The 25,282-nt window shown below is 46.1% G+C and overlaps 1 protein-coding gene across 2 annotated transcripts in view; it reads left to right on the forward strand.

Moving 5' to 3' along the window:
* SMARCA2 (SWI/SNF related, matrix associated, actin dependent regulator of chromatin, subfamily a, member 2) overlaps positions 1-25,282 on the forward strand; it is a 135,424-nt gene that overhangs the window by 105,614 nt on the left and 4,528 nt on the right. The window contains exons 24-27 of one of the 2 annotated variants that reach the window (XM_029920627.1): positions 2,170-2,223; positions 11,355-11,460; positions 12,027-12,128; positions 14,992-15,124. In XM_029920627.1, coding sequence (XP_029776487.1) covers positions 2,170-2,223; positions 11,355-11,460; positions 12,027-12,128; positions 14,992-15,124 — 395 coding nt within the window. The remainder of the gene's footprint in view (positions 1-2,169; positions 2,224-11,354; positions 11,461-12,026; positions 12,129-14,991; positions 15,125-25,282) is intronic. The other variant, XM_029920628.1, reaches the window with a different exon arrangement.

A 25,282-nucleotide genomic window follows, 5' to 3' on the forward strand; every position in this document is an offset into this window, starting at 1 on the left:
AGCTCATTTCCAAGGACAGGGTAGACTGCAAGCCTTAGGACTAAATGTACTGTGTAATTGCTGTACACGCTCAAGTCGCCTGTGGCCTTGCCCTCAAGTTGAGGAAGTCTGCTGGTTTGGAAGGTCCCCCTCTCATCAATCCGTTCTCCAGAATGGATGGGCTCTTGTTTAAAACAAAACAAAAGTTGCCTGGTTTTGAGGTTTTCTCTTAAGTGCTTGACCTGACGTGCAGGATTGACTGCGTGGGGGGAGGGGGGGGGCTTTCCCACACTGATTACCCTCCTGAGGCTTCAATCCAGAGTGGACTGTCACACTCCTGCCGGCGTTCTCTCTCTGAGACAGATGTGTAGTAACAGAGGTTTCTAAAGCCAAACCTGCATCCCTGTGAGTATATGTTTGGGTATTTTGTACCTTGTTTGCCTCCCCCAAGGTGGTCAGACGGCTGACCCGTGCGGATCTGTCCCCACGCGCTCCTTATCCAAGTCCTTCTAAATGATTCCGCAGGGATCTCTCTTGTTCCGAGCCTCGAATCTCCCGTGAACTGCAATCTTCATTAGTCTCAGCTCACAGAGCCTTGCCCGTCTCCTCGAAATTATTTACAACACGTTCAGGGAGTCATTTGCCATCCCCAGGTTTCCCTTCCTTCCCGAAGACAGGTCCTGCCAGAGACCGCGTGTTTCGATTTTGCCTTGGGCTGACTTTGGCTTTTGTATCCTCTGGTTAAATTGCCATCAACCCAGTGTCCCAAATGTGCAGCGTGGAAAGCGTCCCCAGTTCTGTGCCTTGGTCCTGATGTGCACCCAGGTCTACAGTTGCCGAGACACACGCCCCGGCCTCTCTGGCGGGCACCTCGTCTCCGGTTGCCCCACACGCTTCTGCACTAGGCCCTTACCGAGTCGTGGGCGGCCCGGCCTGGGGCAGCTGCCCGCGTCCCCTGCCTCCAGTCTGTTCCTCACCCTGCCTTTCCGGGACATGTAGCTCATCATTGTACACTGTGGCGTGACTTTGGGTGGCTGCCCACTGCCAACCCAGTGGTGATGAGACTTCTTAGTGTGGAGAAAGCTCGTCCTCCGCAGTCTGGCCTGCCTGACCTCCCAGCCTCGTTTGCCAACGCGTCCCTTCCTGTCCTCCTGTTTATTTCAGACATGGCAACTAGTCCCCCCATCCTTCTCCCCCCACCTCTCCACTCCTCGGTTTATGCCTTTCCCGTCTGTGGTGCCTCATGCCCTCCGAAGACTGAGGGGGCTCCGAGAAGGGGTTTTAGGAGTAGCCGCACGCAGGCTGTGGGTCTAAGGGTGAGGTCTGGACAGGATGGAGGTTTTCCCTGCGATTTCTCACACCCGGCAGCCGCTCTCTTTCCCGGCACATAAAGGGACACCAGTGTGGCAGTTTCAGAGTCATCGATCCAAGAGCCTCCCTAGAGGCCCGTAGAAGGGCCAGAGACCTCAGGTGGTGGTTTATGGTCCTTTCCAGTCCAAGTGACAGACATGAAGAGAAGAGAGGTCTGGGGGGCGAAGCCAGCCACCCAGGTGACTGTGGAAACCCGGGCTGGCTGCCACTTGGAGGGCCTTCTCTATGCTGGCTGCCGCGGCAGCGGGCAGTGTGCTATTTGATTTCCAGTCCAGCTCTCTGAGGTAAGTACCAGGCCGGTTCTACACATGAAGAGCTAGCCTCGGATAGGCTAGCGCATCTGGTAAGGTCACGGCCCCTGCCATGCCCCCAGCAAACACTGCCTGACTTCCTTCCGCTGCTTCTGGAGCAGTGCCTGGACCGGCACCCTAATGCTCGGGTCACACACGCGCAGAGGGAGCAGGAACCTGAGTAACAAGCCATGTTGTATGCGTTTCAGAGAAGCAGGAAAAGGCTCAGAGACGTCACGGAAAAAGATTCTTTTCTCCCCATTCGTGGAGAACTGTGTGTGTGTGTGTGTGTGTGTGTGTGTGTGTGTGTGTGTGTGTGTTTTCAGAGTGTGGTTCCACACATAACTTTGTGTAGTCCTCCCCACCCCCCACTCCAAATGCTGTGAGTAGACCAGGCAGGCAGGTGAGCAGTCTGAGGCCTGGAGAAGTGACAGGAATGCCCCCAAGGTCACCCAACATAGGAGGCAGAGCCGGGCTGGGACTCGAAGCCAGGTCTTCTGACTCCAGTGTTCTTTCTACTCTACCGCAGGTGTAACGTGGAGAAGGTGCCCGGTAATTCTCAGTTGGAAATAGAAGGAAACAGGTCAGGATATGTCTCGTTTCCCCTTGTCTCTGAATACAGGTATCCCCGGGGCCAGCCGCCAGGCCACTTCTCCACTCGCCTCCGACCACGCCCACTTGGGGTGGGAGGCGGAGTCGCAGATGGTTGTGGCTTTCGAAGGTGTTAGCGCTGGGCTCTGGTTGGGGTGTGTCTGTCCTGTCACTGCGCGTTGTCCAAGCGCAGCGGGAGCCCCTGCCAGCCTGCCCGCCCGCGTCCCCTCGAAGATGGGTTTCTCTTGCTTCTCGCTCCCTTGGGCAGCTTCTGTCTTACATCCGTGGGCCTCCTAACTCCGCGCTGCCTTGCTGTAGAAGCCTCCTGAAAAGCCGCGTGGCTCCCCCGCAGGGCGTGAAGAAATGCGAGCGTGCACACAGCGTGTCTGACGTTCGAGTTAACCCCAGTGTGTGCAGGGTTCGCGCCCAGGCTGCGCCATCCGGCTGTGCCTGCCGCGTGGCCCTGAGTGCCCCAAGCCAGGCTGTTGGACTTGTATGTGCTTTGGCTGCTGCGGGTGGAAAACAAATGCTTTTTCTCTTCAGCATTTTGTGAGAAGGAGGTGATGGTGGAGAGGGAGAGAGGGATGTGCATGATTTCTTGGGGTTAGGAGCCATCAATCCTGCATTGGAGATTTCTTTCCGTCAGTTTGGACTTAGAAAAATGGGTCTGCCGCTTGCCCATCCATATTGCCCTTTTGTTGGTTGGCCCGGTACCGTCCTTTACAGCGATTCCCCGCCCCCACCCCCAGCTAGTGTGGGATCCAGTCTAGGGCCAGCAGGAAGAAGCACTGAAGCCTCTTGCATCGGCATTCCAGAATGAGTGCCGACCCCCAGCTGTGTATGACATGACATGAAACAGAGTGATTTGTGCCTACCCGCGTCCGTGTGGGGATAGAACTGTTGGGTTTTGGTCATTCCGATTGGTGTCCGGTAAACAGTGTTCATTTCTGGAAGCCAGACGGACCCTCTCACCATCACATGTATTGCAGGATGTCATGAATTGTGTTCCGTTTTTGCCACTATGAGAAAGAACTCAGTTCGGATTTGCATTTTGGGATTGAAACAATCAGGAACTTGATGTCATTAGTTTGGTCCCTTTAAATTCAGGAACAACTTGGGTAACCACTTCCGCCTCCACCGCCCCGTCCCCCAATACGGAGAGGAGGCCACAAGGTCTTAAGTGGCATGACGTGGCGAGATGCCCAACCCAGTAAACAAGGGTGGACATAAGCTCCTTTTCCCCCCTAACATCAAAATGGTCATGTGACCATGAAAAGTGGATTAATCCCAACTTTAAAGGGTATGGCAAGCCTCCAGTGTCATGCCTGGCCTTTCTGGGGAGAGGATCTGGCTGCGTGTCGTTGGGACCTAGATAAGAACGTTTTCGCTGGACACACACACAAACTAATTTCCAGAGTCACAGCGAGGGGCTTGACGCCTGCCTCCCTCCCGGCTCTGGCGTCCTGCTGGTCCCTTACTGCCCGGTGTGCTGCGCTTTCCCATAAGCCCCCGAGTTCATGGTGTGTGTTGGTCAGAGGCTGTGTTAGGATGGACAGAATTTTAAAGCGGTGAGCACGCGTTCAGAAGTGCTGAGCGTTTTCCGTGTGCGTCTCCGTGCTAGTATCGCAGGTGGGGAAGAAATGAATAAAACGGAAGGCCTTAAAGCCTAGTTGGACAGAGCGAGCAAGGAAGGTCACGGACACAGTAGAAGTATACAGCGTGTGTGCCCAGGGTGGGAGGGGACGGAGGGGTGGGGTTGGTGGAGGCATCGGGTCTGTGTGTGGGCCCGAGTGGGAACCTCAAGGAGAGTGCGGGGCTGGTGGGCAAGGCACAGGCACCCGGGCCCACTGCGCGGGCAGCCCTGGTGGTGTGGAAACGCGGGTTCTTTGAGAGACCACGTGACCCCAGGAAACCTGCATCACATGGCGCGGGTCGGGGGTCCAGCGTGGGGCGCTGGGAAGGAGGACGTTAGTTGCAGCTCAGAGGTGTGACCGACAAGACTCCAGGGCGGGTGTGAGCGAGGACCCACGGACAGCCCGTGGATCTTGGACAGCCCTTACTGAGTCAGCGTGGTCCCACCCGCAGGACATGTAGGCAGGAATACGGGGACACGTGTGTGCATACGTGCAGCAGGCACGCGGGCGTACATGCCACATGCGTGTCCGAGCAGCTAACCCCCACCCCCCGTTCTCCATCCCATGAAATCCGATCCCTGTCCATGGCTCTTCTCGGCCCTCGATGTTGTGATTTTGTTGCTAGCATGGACTGTCCCTCCAGGACCTGCCAAGAAGCTGTCTCAGAGGAAGTCTATTTTTAGCAGTGTCGCCGCCAGGCATGCTGTATTTCTTTGAATAGGGGAGGAAGGCTAGGACCTGGAGTAGCTCTAATTAGATTATAGGGAAAATGCCATAAAATAGTAGTGCGACCAACTGGACACACGTGTAGAAATAACTCGTTGGAGGTGAAGGGCTTTCTTCATGCATTTCCTGTATTGGACGCTTCGGACTCCGCACGGGGGCCAACGGTTTCATCTGATGCGGTCGCCGCGTGGTGAGGTCGTAGCCTTGTGCATGGTCTGAGATGATACTCCCGAGGCCGGGGTCCTCAAATCCCGTTCCTGTAGCCTCTTGGAGAACCCCCTTGCACTTAGAGGGTCTGAGAGGTCTTTCCTAAAGTAACTTGTCAAACTTTGTTCATCCTAGTGTATCCCAAACTCGTTTGACCAACAACCCGCCCCCCCCCCCCCCCGGCTTTCAGGGAAAACCGTTAAAAATCCATTCAGCTTGTGTTCCGTGGAGCACACCCTGGGAAGTGCCGAACCGGAGCTTAGAAGTTAACATTTAGTCCAGAAACAATCTGCTCAGGGAAATACGGATTTCAGCACTTTATCTTTCCCCTCATGACAAATATTGATAGTTTCGTATGTTTAGTGGAACAGGTGACTTTATGATGCTCAGCCAATTATACCTACATAAAGCAAGCGGGCCACCCACAAATGAACTTAGCCCGTCTGCGATCCAGGGCACACGAGGCCTCCCGGAGGCCTGCAGGGTCAGTCTGACCCGGGGAAGCACAGAGTCTCTGCCTCTCAAAGCTCCAGACCAGTTCCAGCAAAAATGACTCTCTGAGGGAGGAGGAGGAGGCCCAGCTACAATAACAAGACAGATTTTCTTACGGTCTGATAAAACGGTCTTTAAAACCCCTCTGCAAGCATTTTAATAAAAACGGATTGCTCCGAAACATGGCCGTTATCGGGCCTGCCTGTTCTTGCGGATTCATGGGGAAAGACCGGCCTCACTCCTTAGAATCACACCTCCTATGTCTCCCTTAAGAATTTGCTACAACAGTGATTTAGGACAAAGCAGCACTCTGGTGCCCCCTTAAACCTGCCCTGAGACACAGTGACCCTTGGGACTTGAGGCTCAGGTGGGGAGGCGTTTGATTTTGTTTGCCTGCAGAAGTTGTGTGCTTTTGAGTTTGGTCACATTTCCTCCGCAAGCTTTTGAAGTGTTTTCACTATTACAAAGTAGAGACAGAGGGTTGTGGATCAGAGGACAAAATACTCTGTGGAAGAGAAGGTAGGTCCCTGCCTGTAGCAGGAAGGCTTTGTGCGAGTCATGGCCAGTCTACGGGGGGAGATGGCATAATCATGACCAAGGTCACAGGCAGGCAGTTACAGTTCTGTACTTCTATCTGCTCTTAGGAAAGGTCAAGCGAGTACAAGGGGAAAAGCAACTGGACACCTTGAGTCAGTATTTCTAAAAGAGTCCAGTGTTAGGTGATAGATTCTCCCAAAGTTTCCTCAAAGTGCTTGTCTATGCGGATAAAGAATAATCTTAGAATCCCACGTGCTGATGAACGTCATCGATTTGTAGTGATAAGTTCAGGGAGAGAAACCTGAAGAAATAAATTGGAACTTAATAATGTAGATTCTGATGGTTGTCCTATATAAAAATTTTATGGAATTTTTCTGTTCTACTTTTCTCTTTATTTGGCTTTATATGGTAGAATTAAAGGTCTCCAGTTGGTGAAATGTGCTGTTTATGGTGATATAAATAAAAGCTGATCATATACCCCTTAGATATCGTGTCTCCAGGAAAAATGAGATTAGATTTTTGACTTACAGCATGTTTTTAAAGAAGGTAACCCAGTAAAAGTGTTTGAAACCTACCTGATTTATGGATGATGATATAGTTCCAAATTACATGAGAGCGTAAATCCTCATTTTGTTGAATCAGAGTACATTGTCATTAATATTTATTTATGCGATGGCGTCTCTCCTTCTGGTCCTTAAGTTTACGACTTTTTAAAAATGTAGTTGCAGTTGTACTGCATTTACAATTTGATATCCTGTGTTTTTATTTATTGTTTTATTGAAGGTCACCACAAGGATTTTTCCCTTTTTTAAGCCATAATCTTAAAATTCGTAATTTTAGACTCCCTAACATTCTGTTTTCCTTTCCCCAGTGAACATTTTGGATGCTTTATATTAGATATTTTAAATAATACTGTTATGAACATCGTTTATGTATTAAATGTACATACATACAGGTTACATATATATTTATATTATTTTACTCACCTAGGATAGATTACCAAAAGTAGAATCATGTACTTTATTTTTTTAAGAGAGCACATACATGTGTGAGTCCGGGAAAGGGACCGAGGGAGAGAGAGAATATTTAACAGGCTCCACACTTAGCACGGAGCCTGATGCAGGGCTTGATCCCACAGCCCTGGGATCATGGCCTGAGGCAAAATCAAGCCTGAGCCACTCAGGCGCCCCAGCATTTAAGATTCTTGATAAAGCCTCGCTGTTTTCATCGAGCTGAGTGAGCCCTTTATAGACGGCTGCTAACCTCTGGGCATTTACCTTGCATTAACCTGATGTGACCTTATTCTTGTTGGTAATTCAGGCACATCCGATATCTACGGTCCTAATGCTACCCCTTGGGGTGATTTTTAATGGCTACTACTGCCATTACCGAAAGCAAGTCTACCCCCTTCTGTGTTGCCATGACCTCATGTATCCTTCCGATTTCCAAGCTTGCTGGGAATTCTCAGTCCATACTCAGTAAGACCCAGGTGAGAGATCTCAGTAGTGAACACAGAGCACAGGTAATTCTCATCCCTGTTTTGGGCCTGGCTCAGGTTTCCAGGGGCTCCCTGGGGAACTGGGCTGCTGCCCTTTAGGTGCATTTTCAAGTGGTTTGTATTAAACCTTCCAAGAATCTGACCCTGAAAAGCAACAGCACGCTTTCACCTACTGCCCTCCAATGTTGACCCACTTTTTTAACGTTCTCTTCCCAAAAGATTTCCTGTGTTTGAATCCTTTACGCCTATAATAACTTTTTTGGGGGGGGGGGGTAAAATCCTTCCAAGTGGGCATTTTAAATCATGACATTATTTTTTTAATGGAGGCAAGATAGGTTTTATTTAATTAATAAATGCAAAAATGTGGCCATTTCGAAATGAGCGACATTCTTTTTTCACAAGTATCCATTATCCATGCTTGTCCACACATCAACCTGGGCAGGTGAGAAGAGAATCCTGAAAGAGGAAAAAAGCAAACGAATGAGAACCAGAACCAAAACCCCTCTCACCCAAAACTCCATCTCCCTGGTTTGGGTTCGAGGAGAAGGTGGAGCCACCGGCCTTGTAAAGCAGTAGTTTCTTAGCGATATTCGTGTTTTGTAGCCTGCCAGCGAGGCTGGGCCTGAAATGTAGTCAGCGGGGCGCTAATGGTGGTGGAATGGGCATAGTGTACGTGGTCACCGTTTTAGGACCCTGGTCGTGCAGACGTGAAAGCGGTGTCCTGTGGTTTGCGGGAGTGACGGGCGAGAACCCGGTTCCCACGCGAAGCCCCCATGGCCAAGGTAGCATCCGCCGTGTGCGTGTTTGCTCACGTGTGATGAGCACGCGTCCCAGCAGTGCGTGCAGGGCTTGCACACTGCCATTCACACGGCGGCCTCACGGCCCCGGGTCCCTGGCCCGCTCACCTCTGCGGGGAGGTGCTCTGTGCTCGCCCACCAGCACCTGCAAACCCTGAGAAGGGCCGGGGTGCCCTTGTGTCTGTCCCCCTCCACCACCCAGGCTCGGCTTACGGAGGTGCGGATCCTTGTATGAGATAGATCCGAAATCACAGGCCCTCCGTGGCGCCCCCTTTTGGAGGAGGGCAGCCGCTCTGTGTATCCCTTTTGTCTCGGGGAAGTGGCCCACTTCCAGCGGACGATTCATACTTAGGCCTTAAACTGTATAAAATGACATCATGGAAAATACCTTGGGGGGTAGGTTAAGCATTTCAACAGAAACAGAACACCTTCTGCAAGCCATTGTACAATTAGTCCATTGTTCTATACTTTAAACACACACACACACACACACACACACACAACTTTCCAGCACTGAAAAAAAAAAAAAAAAGGTACCTGAAAAGGTATATTGAAAAAGCCTTTGCTCAGCTTAAGTTTGAGAAAGAAATGCCAAGAATTCAAGCCTCTGTCGGGCTGTCTGACTTCCTTTTTCACTTTTTTTTTTTTTTTCTCAAACCCTTAATGTAGGAAAAAATAAGTTACCTTAGTGATCGGTCAACATGTGGTCCCCCCGCGTCCGTGCATTCTCGAGCCCGAGCTGGCCGTCAGAACCCCCATTGTACAGGTGTACAATGGGGAAGGCATTTGACTTCATGTAGGATGTTTCCCACCCTCTTTGGAAACAGAGAAAAAATACACAGGAGAATTAAGTTCTGGGCAGTGAGGCATGGAGGGTTGGTTTGGCAGTGCGAAGATCTTGAGTTTTTATGGAGGCATGGGTTCTTGATCTTGAAGGACGGTTGGAGGCACGGGGTCTGGGAATGGGTGGTCGCGTGGGGGGCACTGGAAGAGTCAGATAATCCATATGGAGCTGAGGGGGACGGACAGGCCTGTATGATGACCCAACCAACATACCACAGAGGTCTTGTTCAGTAGCTTCCAGATCTGCCATCCGCCCCAGCGCTCCCTCTGTTCTTAGGGAGAGGGGAAAAAGGAATTAGGACTGGGATGTTGAGTGGGCCTTAACTTTTAAAACCATGTCCACAGAGGAAATTTGTCTGATTTTCTAAGTCTCAGAATATTCATCTCTCTCCTTTAGGAGCACAGATACTTCTAGACTTGTCTCGTTATAGGGTCTAGAATTCCCACGACCCGACTAAAGACAGAGACGTCAGACCAAGATTGTTTTGTCCACTTTGCCCCCGGCTAGAAAGCCCTTCATCACATTCTTGGTGCAAACAGCTTATTTCTTCTCTCACCAAGCGCCCTACTGAAATCAAGGGTCTGTGCATCACAGGTGTACAAAGCAAAGATGTCCTTGTAATCTATCAATAGAAAAATGACACCATCTGTTGGCAATGTCGAAAATGACATCGTGAAGATGTCATTGAGGGTCAGGTGTTAAACCTGAACTTACAAGGAGGTCTGACTCTTTGATTGTTGAGAAGAAACGGATAGAAATGGGAAAACTGATAGCTAATAAATTGCCTTCCAGATACTTCTTGTCAAGCAGGTAAAATGTTTGTGTAAATCTCAGAATGGGAGGAAAAGAACAAACCAGGAATGGTGGCCCTGTGTTGAAGGTGACCATAAATAAACAACTCTTTGTCATATACTCGGTGGTGTAATTTATGGAGGTACAAATAGATTTATAAGCCTGGGGAAAGGGAGGGGGTCGGGGTGGCTGGGGGTTGGAGAAGCCCCTTGGTTCTTCCCATGATAACCAATTCTCTATTAAACTGCAGTCTTCTTGAGCCTCCGGTATGTGCCCCCTGATCTCCATATTCATGAGGCCCACAGATTTATTAAAAAAAATAAAACCGAGACCCCCGCGTAACAGAAAAACGCGCCTGTTCCTTTGACAGCGGATTTTCAGTTAATTTATGCAGGCCCCTTTGCACTTCAGCATTTTCCCCACCGGTTGCTAAGCAACGCTTTGAGTTACTGCGCATGCCTTTTTTATGATAACTGTCATTATGAATATTTTTTAATTATGCAACTGGGACTATGGATTAAAACAGCATATTGTCACTCATTCTTAGCCACGGCATTCTCCCACACTCCTGGAATCCCCTTCTGAAATTTCCATGGCCATGATTTCTGTTCGATGATTGATTTATTTTTTGGTATCTCTGCCTTCACAAAGGAAGTAGAGACTGCATCATAAGGGAAGCAAGATTTTGGTGACCAATGACCATACCGTACCCCACAAGCTACCATCGATCTGGATGGGCCACGCCAGATATTAGCATCCTGAACCTGAGTTATGAATATCTTTGTGCCTTCCCCCATGTCTGCTTCTAGAATTAAGTGCTGTTAAAAGCTTCTAATGCTTATAGACTTTTTCAAAGTTATAAATTACTAAGCATTTGTTGCTATTAAATTGGCTTGCAAATAAAGCTACCATGAATTTGAGGGAGGGTCTTGCACCAATCCCGGAAACACAAGGCATCCACACTTGCTAAATATGTTTGTTCTTTTCTGGCCAGACGGCGCCCTACGCACACAGGTGCAGCTGGGCGAAACGAAGGGGTTCCTCTGGCAAATGAGAAAGGTGCGCACGGTTCGCAGTGTGGACGACGCCTAAAAGGAATAACACAGAGAAGACACACAAAAGCTTTTCATTTGAGTTTCCAGAGTAATAGTCTAATGTACTATGCTCTGAATATACAGGGAGTTTGAAGACAAAGGAGTGTGGAAATAGAGCCATTGTAATTTTTTTTTAACCAACTCAATTATTATTCATTAAAAAAATGGGGTTGTTGGTTGAAGAGGACAATTTGAATGTTTTCTCCAAAAGCAGAGATCTGTTCACTCTGAAAGAGGAACTCACGGTGGACCTCCCATCTCATGTGTGTGACAGAAGTGGGGGCCTAATGGCATTTTAATGTGATTTCAGAGTTGGCACGAGGAGCATTAATCTCTACTATAGGGGTGGGATTTTCCCTGGATTTAAGCGGCCCCATATCTGTAATACACGGGATGCAGTTTTGTTTTCTTTTTTTTTTTTTTTTTTTACATTTTCTGAAATACAGACTTTCCTCGGTGGTGCGTGATTGTGTATGTTTTTGTTTGTTCCCCTTCCTCACAGTTCAGGGCGGCAGCTCAGTGAAGTATTCATTCAGTTACCTTCAAGGAAAGAATTACCAGAATACTATGAACTAATTAGGAAGCCGGTGGATTTCAAAAAAATAAAGGTATTTTGTTTACAAACTTTATTTTTTTTCCCATATTTTATTGTCAAATTGTTTTCCATACAACACCCAGTGCTCTTCCCCACAAGTGCCCTCCACCATCACCACCACCTCTTTTCGCCCCTCCCCCAACAAACTTTATTTTTTTTAAAATGGTATATTCACTGAAACAGTAACAGTCAGGGCTTGGCGCTGGCATCCTGTCTGACCGCTGTGGACACCCCCCCCCCCCCCATCTAGGACTTGTCCCCAACACGGTTGCCACATCTTTGCGCCTTTACATGTGGTCGAGAGCTCCTAGTGTATTCTATTGTATTTCATTTAAAGAAGTTTCAGACTCCTCCCCCCATTCTGGGTGCTCCTCCCCCCTTGGAAGGAGGAACCCCCATGGAAGGGTGGTCTCTGGGAACGGCGCCCCCTAGGCTGGTGGAGTCCCACATCCCCAGCACGGTGGTCTGCTGTGAAGACAAAGGGGGCAGATCAGGCTTGTTTGGACCAAGTAATGACTTTTTGCATTTTTTTCCCCCTTCCTTCTCTCTAACCTCTATTTTATCCAAAATTCGCATTAGGAAAGGATTCGTAATCACAAGTACCGGAGCCTGGGTGACCTGGAGAAAGATGTCATGCTTCTCTGTCACAACGCTCAGACGTTCAACTTGGAGGGATCCCAGGTATGTGTCTTCAGTTGCCTGAAAAACTTCTCACCTGAAATGTGCTGATGTGTTTTTAAGTGATCTGTTGCGTTTTCTACTATTTGAACCGCTGCTACTCCCCCGCAGGGGGCAGAACCCAAAATGGGAAACAAAAGCCTACATTGTACACGAGTACGTAAGTAAATGGAGGCTTTGGCTCTTTCAAATTAAGTCCAGCCTCTCTACCAGAGCCGTGTCGTGGCTCCTATTTATGCTCCCCTTCAAGGCTTGGCTTCTAATTGGGACTGGAATTCGAGGAAATCACTCAGCGTAACGCTTCAGGCTCGAGGTGCGGTGTTGTGCTTTTGTGGTGACCGTGCACTTGATTATACTTCACCTTCGTTTTTCTGGCTGTAACCTTGGATCTGGAAGTAAAAATACTATGATTAAAAAAAAAAAAGGTGCATATAGAAAAAAGAACCATTGCCTCTAATTGCTTACAGAACATGCTCATCAGACCACCTGCAGCGAAGAACTCCCGTCTCCTACTGTTCGCAAGTCTTAAAGTGTGTAAGTCAGGGATACTCGAGTGATTAAAATAACTAGGGAGAGGGTCTTCTCGTAATTATGTCTCAGTTTCCGCTCCGCTTTGGTAAGCAGCCTGCCTTCTCCTCTCTGTGTTTCTGGCATAATGCTCTTGCTTCATGGAGAGGAGAGGAGAGGAGAGGAGAGGAGAGGTCAGCCTGCCTTCCAACCCGTACCGTGTTAAGCTGCCATTTGGTTTAAGCTTCATCCCAGATCTTTCTTTTTAACCTTCACATCCATTGCAGTCATTAAGCTGGAGAACGAGAGAACCCTCATATGGGCCTTTTATGAAAAGACGGTCCGTTTCTGGGTCCGTAGCAGGGTGTGGTGCCGACGTCAGTAGTTCTTGAAGCACACCTCTGCCGTCGAGACCCTCTTGAAAGGAAGCGCGCATGGAGACCAGGGCAGAGAGGTCATGCACAAGAGTAAACCGGGATGTCTTCCTGTGAATGCGCACCTGCAGTCCCTCGATGGACTTTTGGGTTCGTCACACTCTGCTGTGGCAGTGTGGTGCTGCGCCTCTGGGCCCCCCGGTCCCCTTCTAATGCCACGGCAGCCACGTTTCACACGTGAAGTGAGAGTCCTAAATGGTCTCCTGACCAGCTTCCTGCTCCATCCATCCTGGGAACGTGGGGCTCACTCTCTCACCAACTCCGTTTCCTGCCCATCTACTTCCCATCACATGCTGGTAGATTCTAGAATGAATTTTATCTCCATAGGCTGCTTTCCAAAGTCATACCCTGTGCCCACGAGGTAGCCTCTGTCCCTGCTGCTTTTCAAGAGGAGCAGTTCGTGGTCCAGTCACACCTTCCCCGTGAACACCTGCCTCCCCAGATGCGTGTGCAGCTGTGAGAAACAGGAGACAGAGCCCGTGTGCCCTTTAGGGGGCTACCAGACCGCAACATGTGCACCTCCGTAACAGTCCACGGTCACTGCCCGGACTGTGACCTTGATCGGTGCGATCTCACCTGTATCTTATTCTTACCTCCCCACCTTTCTCACTTGCCGTCTTTCCCTAAAAAGCCCTGTTTCCTTCACAGCCCAGATGGAACCTCCTCACCTGTGAATGTCTAGCTGCGTTCTGACTTCCTGCAAATTCTACCGCGGAGCCCCTCCCTGTCATTTCCTCCCCTGTGCTACCTCTGGTGCTCACTGTGGCTCACCCAATCCCCTTAATGAGCTTTTGGCTCCTCTTTACAAAAAAGGATTATGTTTCAGACTCCAAGGCCCTTGTCTTCCATATTTCTTTTAATTTGGGAAAACACCTAAAAGGTATCATTTTCACCATTCTTGAGTGTACAGGTCTGTTGTGCTAAGTATGTTCTCATTGTTGTGCAGATTTCCAGAACTCTCTGATCTGGTGAAGATGAAACTCCCTCCCCAATGACCGCTCCGCTGTCCCTGGGAACCCATGTTCCGCTTTGTATTTCTACGAATTTGATTACTTTAGATGTCTCCTATAAGTGAAGCAGACAGTATTTGTCATTTTCAGACTGGCGTTACCTCACTCAGGGCAATGTCCTCCAGGCTCAGCCCTGTTTTAGCATATGAAAGGGTTTCCTTCCTTCTTAATGCTGAATAGTCCATTTCCTATCTATACTGCATTTTATTTGTCCGTCCATCCACAGAGGGACCCCTGGCTTAATTCCATCTCTTGGCTGTTCTGACGAAAAGTGCTATAAACACAGCGGTGCCAATCTCTCTTGAAGACCTTGCTCTCAATTCTTCTGGATATATACTCACAGGTGGTGTTGCTGGGTCTGTGGAACTTAGATTTTTCGTTTTCAGAGTAAAAGGGCCATCTTGGAACTAAAGATCTTAGTAACTATTACGCAGGGCTGTGCTCAGGGCTGTGCATACACAGAAAGAGAGGTATTGATTTGGAATAGCCACGGCCAATCGTGATAAACCAATAATGAAGAACAGCTTCCTCCATTGTCTTAGGGGATTTGCATTGTAGGGAAAGTTGACAAAACAATTCAAGAAAGAAAGGTAGTTTTGTAAGAATTTTGTGTTGCCGCGGTTGCACAGTTGTCTTATGGAAGCCTACTCTTCCCCAAGTGTGTGTGCACGTGCGCACATGCAATGTCAACCACAAGTGGGTTTTTTTTCCATGAGAATATGTCTCTCTCTGTTGGAGTCCAGTGTTTTCTTATTGGGTTTCCCACAGGCATCAAAGCTAACACTGATGTTTCTGATAGGATTCATGTATAGCAAAGCAGGGGTGCGCCTTGAGGAAGAGCGAAGGGCACACTGTGGCCGTGATTTTGAGTCCTCAGCATGTCGTTTCTAACCGCTGCCCCTGTGACCCCTTCAGATCTATGAAGACTCGATCGTCTTACAGTCCGTGTTCAAGAGCGCTCGGCAGAAAATTGCCAAAGAGGAAGAGAGCGAGGAAGACAGCAATGAGGAGGAGGAGGAGGAAGATGAAGAGGAGTCGGAGTCGGAGGGTAAGACCAGGCATGTGTTCCCCCCACGTCGGTGCCTCTTGTCACCTGCAGAGCTGTTTCCACAAAGGCTAACAAAACGTGTTTGAGTCCGCCATCCTGTGGCCTCCTCTGTCCTTGCTGGGCAACCTCAGACAGTGTACTTAACCTCGTTCAAGGTCCCTTTCCTGCCCTGCAAAACCAAGGTGGGAGAAACACCCCCAGTGCATGCAGAGAGAGAGCTTAGCATCTGGCCAGGCTACTAGCAAATGCTCACTGAATGTGGTCTTTGAAAAATTAGAGTCCTACACATTTTCTACCAACCGTTGCTGACCCTTCTCTAGTCTGGAAGGGCTGACGGGAGCCTTGACTCCTAGGCAGTCCCCCACTCCCTGTTTCTGATGCTGTATCCTGTGTTGGGGCTTGAGAGCGTTTCTAACACTTTCCCAGGAAATCCTGATGGTCTGGGGACCCAGGATGGGAATCCTTGTCTTGGGAAGTCATTGTCAAAGTGAGTTGGAAATGGAGTCCATTTTATCCATCCTGGATCCCATACTGATCCGGTCTTGATTTAAAATTTTGGTATTTTGTTCATGGATTGTTTTTTGGCATCAGCTTCAAGGTTTTCAAATACTGCATTAGTATGTTTATCTCAATTACTTAGTTTTGGTGCCTTGAGAAATTTTTTTTTAAGGTCTTAATTTTACCTCCAGGAAAGTTAAGATACAGTGTTCTATTAGTTTCGGGTGTACAATATAATGTTTTAAGGATTCTCTACCTTCCTCAGTGCTCTTCATGATCAGTGGGTGCTTTAATCCCCATCATCTCTCTCCCCTCTGGTGACCGTCAGTTTGTTCGCTGTAGTTAAGAGTCTGTTTCTTGGTTTGTCTTTTTCCTTTGCTTGTTTTGTTTCTTAAATACCATAGGATGTCATTCATACGTGGCATTTGTCTTTCTCTGACTTAATTTAGCATAATACTGTCTAGCTCCATCCAGGTCATGGCAAAGTTTATTTTTTATGGCTGAGTCATATTTATGGCTGTGTGTGTGTCCCATCTTCTGTATCCATTCAGAAAATTTGCACCCAAGGCAAATACCTCCTTTGGGACAGCTTCATCCCAACTGCCTTGAGAAGTCTAAACTTGATTACCTAGTTACGTTCTAACCCATATCTCCTCTCCACGTAACTGATCTCTGCAGTCTATGGTTTTCTGCCTAAAGCAGCACAGGTGAACTTCAACAATTTTTTTTTATCAGGTTTCCTCACTACACACTGAGTACAGACAACTTGGAAAATACTTTTTTTTTTAAGAAAGGACAATTTGTAATCCCATTACCTGGTATACATCTAATACTTTGGGAATTGGCCTTTCGGTTTTTTTCTGTATGTATTTTCTTTATAAAAGCACAACACGCTGTTTGGTAGCATAATTTTACTAAATCACGAACATTTTCCCGTAGGGCATTCATACAGCAACATCTATTAACGCCCATTAATATCAGCATCCCTCTAAATAACACGGTCTTGAAACGTTTTACCCAAAAATCAGGGCAAACGTTTTTCAAACCTCAGATGCATGCACATCGCCCCACAGAACAGAGCCCCTGTCTTTGTCAGCTGTGTGTTCAAGTGTCCCCACACTGACATCTCTTCTCCCGGACATTCTCTTCCGTGATTCTGCCTCTTACTAATTCCATGTGCTTAGTCCCCAGTTCTGGGAGCCCAGTGTTTGATGGTGTAGATCTGCGTAACTTTCCTTAGCCTCGTATTTCCTGTTCTTAGAGCCACATTTCTAATCTGTCTTCAGATACCTTCTCCGAGCTCTCTGGAGACTTGGTGTATGAACTTCCTACGGCTGCTGTTACAAATCACCACAAAGGTCGTGGCTTAACACAACCCATAGTTAGTACCTCACAATGCTATCGATCACAGTGTGCCGTGGGTCTCTCTGGACCAGCGTCAAGGTGACCCTGGGGTGCATGCCTCACTGGAGGCAGGAACCCACTTCCTGTGTGTCCTCCTGCTGCTGCATCTCTTTGACCTCTTTCCTGCCTCCTCTTGGAGTTTTTCTTTAACTGAGATATGACACGTTAGTTTCAGGTGTACAGCGTAAGGATTCCATTATTTGAAGATATTGTAAGATGATCACCACAGTAAGTGTGGTCAGTGTCCATCATCATAGGGGCCCCTGGGGGCTCAGTCGGTTAAGCTTCCGACTCTTGGTTTCAGCTCAGGTCACGGTCTCCCTGTTTGTGGGTTCAAACCCTGCATCGGGCTCTGCGCTGACAGCATGGAGCCTGCTTGGGATTCTCTGTCTCCCTTTACCTCTGCCCTTTCCCCACTTGCTTTCTGCCTCTCTTTCAAAATAAATAAATTTTTTAAAGTTCAAAAAATAAATCCATCACCAAAAATAGTTACCAATGTTTTCTTTTGCTGAGAACATATAAGATCTTTCTTAGCAAATGTCACATAATTTTAATTACAGTCACCATGTTAAACCCCTGATTTATTTTTCAAGCCCAGAAGTTGTACCTTTCAACCCCTTTCACTGACCCTCCAGCCTCTACCAATAGCAACCAGTGATGGGGAGTTCTTTGACTGTCTTCTTAGGAATTCACATGTAAGTAAGCTTAGAGGGTTATTTATCTGTCCTCATTGTACTTAGTGCAATGCCCTCTGGGTCTGTCCGTGTTGTGAGAAATGGCAAACTTTCCTCTTTTTTATGACTGAGTAATATTTCACTACACACACACACACCAACTTTCCTTTATTCACCCATTAATGGCCACTTAGGGTATTTTCAAACCTTGGCTATAAGCCGCAGTGAACGTGGGGGTTCACACACCTTTTTGATTTAGTGTTATTTTCTTCGATGTAAACTCCACAGGTGGCGTTGCCAGATAATAAGGTCTATTTTTAGTTTTTGAGGAAGCTCTATAGTTTTCCATACTGACTGCACAAATTTACAATCCCACCAACAGGGTACAAGGGTCGCCTTTTCTCGGCATCCTCACCAGTACCTTTACCTCCGGTCTTTTGCATCCTAGCCATTTTAAGAAGTGCAAGGTGATAGGTCATTGTAGTTCTGATCCGCGTTTCCTTGGTGGTGAGTGATACTCAGCTCCTTTTCGTGTACTTGTTGGCCTTCTGTGTATGTTTCTGGGAAAATGTCTATTCAGATTTTTTGCCCATTCTTTTAATTGGGTCGTTTTGCTATTGTAGTTGTAAGTGGTAGAAAAGCTTGCATATTCTGAATATTAACTCCTAAACAGTTAAGACTTGCACCTATTTTCCCCTTTCACTAGGTCGCTTTTTCACTTTGCGGCACAGAAGCTTTTTCATCTGTTATAGTCATGCTTGTTTATCTTCTGCTTTTGTTAGAAATGAGTTTTCAGACCTAACACCATAAAGACAAATGTCAAGGAGCTCCCTACCGATGTTCTGTTCCAGGAGTTTTACTATTTCAGGTCTTCTGCTCAGGTCTTTAATCCATGTTAATCCATAACTCTTGTTATTTAATATTTGGATAGTGTTAAGATGGTGACCCGGTTTTTCATTCTTCTGCATGTGGCTGTCCAGTTTTCCCAACACCGTTTACTGAAGAGACTGGCCCTTTACCTTTGTACATTCTTGGCTCCTCTGTTGGAGACTGGTCATCTGTGTGCTTCACCTCTGGGCTCTCGATGCTGTTCCATTGATCTATAGGTCCGTTTTTAATGCCACCACATTGTTTTGATTGCTATAGCTTTATAATATAGTTTGAAATAAAAGCGTGTGATACCTCCAGCTTTGTTTTTTGTCCCCCTCAAGATTGCTTGGGCTATTCTGGATCGTTTGTGCTATCATACAAATTTTAGGGAACTCTTTGTTTCTGTGAAAAATGCCATTGGAATTTTGATAGATTGCACTGAACGGGTTGTTTTGGATAGTATGGGCATGTTAATATAGTGCCATTTTTTTCATTAACATTGGATAGTTTTATTTTAATCTTTTACCTCCTTGGTTAAATTTGTTCCTAGGTATTTTATTCTGTGTGAGGCAACTGTAAATGGAATACTTTTCTTAATTTCTTTCTGAAAGTTCATCTCTAGTGTTCAAAAATACATAAGATTTTGGTATATTCATTTTGTATCCTTCCACTTAATTCTTTAATTAACTCTAACATATTTGAAGTCTTTAGGGTTTTCTATATACCTGATAATCTGCAAAGAGTGATAGTTTCCATTCTTTCCAACTTGGGTGCCTTCTCTTTTCCTTGCCTCACTGCTCAAGACAGGACTTCGAATACTAGGTTGAGTAAAAGTGGCATCCGTGGGTTTTGTTTCTCATCTTATAGGAAAAGGTTCCAGCTTTTCTCCAGTGAGAGTATTAGCTATGGGCTGGTCATAGATAGCCTTCATTATGTTGAGTTACGTTCCTTCTAGATGCACTTTGTTGTGAGTTTCTATCCTAAGTTGCATTCTGTCAAATACTTTTTCTACATCTCTTGAGATCCTGATTTTTATCCTTTGTTTTGTTAATGTGGGGTATCACATTTATCGATGAGTGATTTGAACTATCGTTGCATGCCTGGAATAAATCCCTCTTGAGTGTGGGGTAGGATTCTTTTAATGTATTGTTGAGGATATTTGCATCTGTGTCCATCAGGGACATTGGCCTATAAAATTCTTGCCTTGTGGCATCATAGTCTGGTTTTGGTATTCAGGTAATGCTGGCCTCAGAAAATGAGTTTGCAAGGGTTTCTTCAAAACTCTGTTTTGGGGGGGGGGGTCGAGTTTGAGAGGATTGGTATTCATTCTTCTTTGAACATTTGGTAGAATCCACCAGGGGAGCTGTCTGGACCCGGATTTCTATTAGGTGGGAAGTGTGTGATTACTGATTTGGTCTCCTTACTAATAATAGATCTGTTCATATTTTCTATCTTATGATTCAGTCTGGATAGGTTTTATATTTCAAGGAATTGATCCGTTTCTTCTGGGTTGTCAACTTTGTTGGCATCTAATTCACAATAGTCTCTTATCCTTTGTATTTCAGTGGTATCAGGACTTCTTCATTTCTGGTTCTGTGACCTCTCTTTTTCTTGACGAATGTGGCTAAAGGTTTGTTTATTTTGTTTGTTTACAGCGAACCAGCTTATACTTTCATTGATATGTTCTGCCTTTTTACCCTCTATTTGATTTATTTCTGTTCTGATCTTATCTCCTTTCTACTGACTTTGGACTTGGTTTATTCTTTTTCTAGTTCCTTGAGATGTAAAGTAGGTTGAGATTTTTCTTCCTTCTTGCTACTCCATTTATTGTCATGAACTTGACTCTTAGTGAAGTGCTTTTGCTGCATAAGTTTTGGTATGCTGTTTTTTATTTTCATTGGTCTCAATTTTTTTTAATTTCTCCTTTGATTTCTTTGTTGACCCATTGGTGGTTCAGTAACCTTGTTTAATCTCCATGTGTGAATTTCCAATTTTCTTCTTATAATTGATACCTATTTTCATACCATTGTGGTCAGAAAAGATGCTTTGATACTTCAGTCTTCTTAAGTTCATTATTTTTGAGAGAAAGGTGTGGTGAGAGGCAGAGAGAGAAGGAGACACAGAATCCAAAGCGTTTTCCAGGCTCTGAGCTGTCAGCACAGAGCCTGACACAAGGCTTGAACCTACAAGCCGTGAGATCATGACCTGAGCCAAATTCAGACACTTAACCGACTACTGAGTACTGAGCATGGTCGATCTTTCCATTATTTGTGTCATTTTTACTTTTTTTCATCAATGTCTTACCATTCTGTGCTTAAATTCACCCCTAGATGTTTCATTTTTGTGGATGCAATTGTAGGTAGCATTGTCTTTTAAATTTCTCTGATAGCTCATTATTAGTATATAGGAACACAAATGATTTCTGTATGTTAATTTTGTATCCTACTACTTTGCCAAATTCATTTATTCTAATAGTGTTTTTCTTTTCAAATTTTTATTTAAATCCTAGTTAGTTAACATATAGTGTAATATTGGTTTCAGGAGTAGAATTTAGTGATTCACGACTCACATTTAACATCAGTGCTCATCATAAGTGCCCTCCTTAATACCCATCACCTCTGTGGCCCACCTCCATCCAACAACCCTCAGTTTGTTGTCTATATTATGGTTTGCTTCCCTCTCTGTCTCTTTTCCTTTCCTCTATGTTCATCCATATTCTTTAAGTTCCCCACATTCTAATAGTGCTTTGGTGGAGTGTCTAGGCTTTTCTTCATGTCCTCCATAAATAGTGACAGTTTTACCTTTTCCTTTCCAACTTGGACACCTTTTCTTTCTCTTCAGTATCTGCTCTGGCCAGGACTTGCACTGCTGTGTTGAACAAAAGTGGCAAGAGGAGGCATCCTTGTCTTGTTCCTGCTCTTAGGGGAAGAGCTCTCTGTTTCTTACCACTGAGTACGTTGTTAGCTGTGGGTTTTTGTATATGGACTCTTTTATGTTGAGGTATGTTCCCTCAGTACCTACTTTGCTAAGAATCTTTATCATAAATGGCTGTTGAATTTTGTCAGATGTGTTTTCGGCATCTTATTGAGATAGGACTATATTGACCTTTTGGTATCAGGGTAATGCTGGCCTTGTAAAATGATTTTGAAAACATTCCTTTTTCAATTGTTGGGCTATGTTGAGAAAGGATAGGTTATCACTGTTAAAGTGGTAGAACTCACCTGTGAAGTTTTCTGGGTTCTGGATTTTATTTTATGGTGTTTTAAATGACAGATTCAATTTTATTATTGTATTCGCTCTATTCGGATTTTTAGTTCTTCCTAACTGAGGCTTCTTAGAAGATGGTTTCTAGAAATTGATCCATTTCTTCTGTGTTCCAATGTGTTGGCGTATAATCATGGTAGTCACTTGCGATGCTTTGTCTTTCTGATTTTATTCAAGCCCTCTTTTTCTCGAGTCTTGGCTACAGGTTTCTCAGTCTTGGTTATCATTTCAAACTTGTAGTTCATTGATGTTTTCTATTGTTTAGTCTCAATTTCATTTATTTTCTGATAGCATTTCCTTTCTTCCATTAACTCTGGGCTTTCTCTTTCTAGTTCTTAGAGATGTAAAATTGATAGTTTCATGGGGATTTTTGTTACTTGAGGTAAGTTTGTATCGCTCTGACCTTCACAGCGTTTGTTGCACACACACGCTTAGGGCAATTGTGTTTCCATTTTCATTTGTGCAAGAGACTTTTTCATTTCCTTTCTGATTAATTTGTTGACCCTTTGGTTGTTTAGTAGAGTGCTGTGTGGTGTCCGTGTGCTTGGGGTTTTCCCGTTTCCTTCTTGTGAGTGATTTCTAGCTTCATGCTGTTGTAGTTAAAAAGAAGATGCTTTACACGACTTCATTTTTCTTAGATGTATCGAGGATCGTTCTGTGGCCCAACATGTTATCAGTACTGGATAAGGTTGTGCGTGCCCTTGAGAAGCATCATCGGCAATGTTTGGGTCCTAGTATTGGGCACATAAATATTTATGAAAGTCCAATCTCCTTGGATTGATCTTCTATCATGAAAGCCTTTTTCCCTTCGTACAGTCTTTGTTTTAAAGTCTGTTTTGTCTAATATAAGTATTGCTACGGTAGGTTTCAATTTGTGTGGGATGTGTTTTTTTTTTTTTTTTAGAGTGAAGTGAGTCCCTTATAGACAGGTCTTGCTTTTTCTTATCCACTCATTCAACCTACTTTGACGAGCATCCTTAGCCCATTTAGATTTAAAGCAATTATTAATAGCGGTGTACTCACTGCCATTTTGTTCGTTGCTTGCTGTAATTCTTATGGTTCCTGTCTTCTTTTGGTCTCTTCCTCTGTGGTTTCATGACTTGGTTTAGTGGTATCCTTAGTCCTCTTTATTTTTGGTATATTTACTGGAGGTCTTAGCCTTGCGTTATCAGGAGGCTTAAATATAACAGTTTATGTTTAGTCTGTTTGATCACAACTTAAGTTTTAACATATTCCAAAGCTCTACATTTTTATTATCCCCACCCCACCTCCCACGTTTTAGGTTTTTAAAGTCACATTTTCCATCTCTATCTTTTATACATACTTGTATATCTCAACTAGTTATTGTAGTTATAGTCATTCTTAATACTTTTGTCTTTAACCTTGATACGAACTTTATATAGTAGTGAACAGATCACTTGTACTTACCTTTGCCAGTGAGATTTATTTTTTCATAGGCTTTGTTACTAGCAGACCTTTGTTTTAGCTTGAAAAGTCCCTTTAACACTTCATGTAAGGCTTGTTTGAGGTTGATGAACTTTCGCTTTGGCTTGTCTGGAGAACATTTTTCTTCAATTCTGAATGAAAAACTTGCCAGGTAGAATGTGCTTTTGTTTTCCATTGAGCACTTTGCATGTATCTATTACTCCCTTTTGGCAGAGAAAGTTTCTACTGACAAGTCTGATTATCTTCTGGGATTTTCCTTGTACTGGTCCAGCTGGTCCAGTTCTGTTTTATTCCATCTTCTGTGGAACTCCCCTCATGAAGTTTTTAGTTACTTATTTATTTAGACTGAGCACGAGCGGGCGAGGGGCAGAGGGAGAGAGAATGTCCGGGGTTGATCTCCCGAACCATGAGATCATGACCTGAGCTGGATGTTTAACCATCTGAGCCCCCCCGGCGGCCCGGCCCTGGGACTGTTATTGGACACTTGTTTCTGTTTTCTGTCTCCTTGCTGAAGTCTTCACTGTGTCTGTCCATCCATTCTCCTCCCCCGTTCGGTGAGCACTGAGCACTTTTATGGCCATTATTTTCAACTCCTAATCAGAGTAAGTCCCTAAGAAAATAGAAATAAGCGATAAAGCTCAATTTTTACTTTCCTCTTTCATTCAGAACATTCTACTTCTCTCTCCATCGTCCTGGAGTCTGTGTTGTTTCGATGTGTTCGTTCAGCCACAGCCTCTCTCAGTCTCGGAGGCGTAATTTCTTGCTGAGGACGAAATGTACTCAACCCTCCCCAACCTCTTGGTGGTCTCTCCCACCGTTGTGATACTCTAAGCAGCCGATTTTATTTTCAGTGGCCCCCAGTGGTTAAGACTGTGCCCAGGACGGGTCATGGTCTCAAAGGGGAGGATCTCCATGACCAGCACGGTTCAGGCGGCTTAGATGCCAGACCCTCAGGCATGCCACAATCCGTACCGCTGCTGGTCATAAGCATAAGGCTGCTGCCACCGGAGCCAGGTGTCCCGGGGCTGGCAGACATAGAAACCAGGGCGCCACATGGGTGTGGAGAGGGCCCCTGGGCTCTCCCTGCTCTCTCTGGAGTGTGACGGAGATCCAGGTCCTGCCTGTCTTTAGAGAGATGTGTGTTTAACCAGAAGCCTGCCCATCAGACTGCATCTGTGGAACTAGGGTAATGGGGGTCTTGGACTCTCACCTTTTGCTGTGCCCTGAGGGGGGTAGCTGGGGCCTCCATTTTGGCACCTGAGGAGGGTAGACGCTCCTTTCCAGGAGACCAACTTGTGTGAGGGAAGGAGAAGGTGCATGATGCCTCCCTCCTCCGAGGGCACCCCTGCAGGCCTTTACAGAAGTGTGTCAGTGAGGTGTCTGCCCCTCGGGTGAGGTTTTAATACAACAAATGAGGCTTCTTCAATCGCTGCCCCTGTACTGGGTCCTGGGACAAGACACCCCCTCTGTCAGCTCACACGAGCACTGTGGGGTTCTTGGATGTGAGACCCACTGGTTTTCAAAGTCACCTGTTATAGGGACTCCTCTCAGCTGCAGGGCTTAACCGTTGGGGTGCCGGATGTGGGGCTCAAACCCTCCACTCCTCAGGGAGCATCTCCACGTTTTGAGTTAACCTCTTGATCGTGGGTCACCACCCCGGGGGGTGGGATTTACTGTGGGAATGTGTCTCAGCCTCTCCTGTTGGTCGGACGTTTCTTCCTCATTTGGCTAATGTGTGGACATCACTTGGCTAATTTTGGGGTTTTCGCCCACCCTGAGGAAATTGTTCTATATACAGCTGCAGTTTCAGTGTGTCCTCAGCAGGTGGGTTCAGAACCTTCCTGCAGCGCCATCGTGACCAGAGCCGCCGCCTCTTCTGTTAAGGACTCGGGCCTCCCATGGTTAATCCAGGATTAGCTCTCCTTCTGAAGGTCAGCTGATTAGCAACGTTAATCCCTTTTGCCATGTAATGAAACATTTTGGGGATTAGGACAGGGCCCTC

Source organism: Suricata suricatta, chromosome 13 (assembly GCF_006229205.1).
Source record: "Suricata suricatta isolate VVHF042 chromosome 13, meerkat_22Aug2017_6uvM2_HiC, whole genome shotgun sequence".
In the NCBI taxonomy this organism is placed as follows: Eukaryota; Metazoa; Chordata; class Mammalia; order Carnivora; family Herpestidae; genus Suricata; species Suricata suricatta.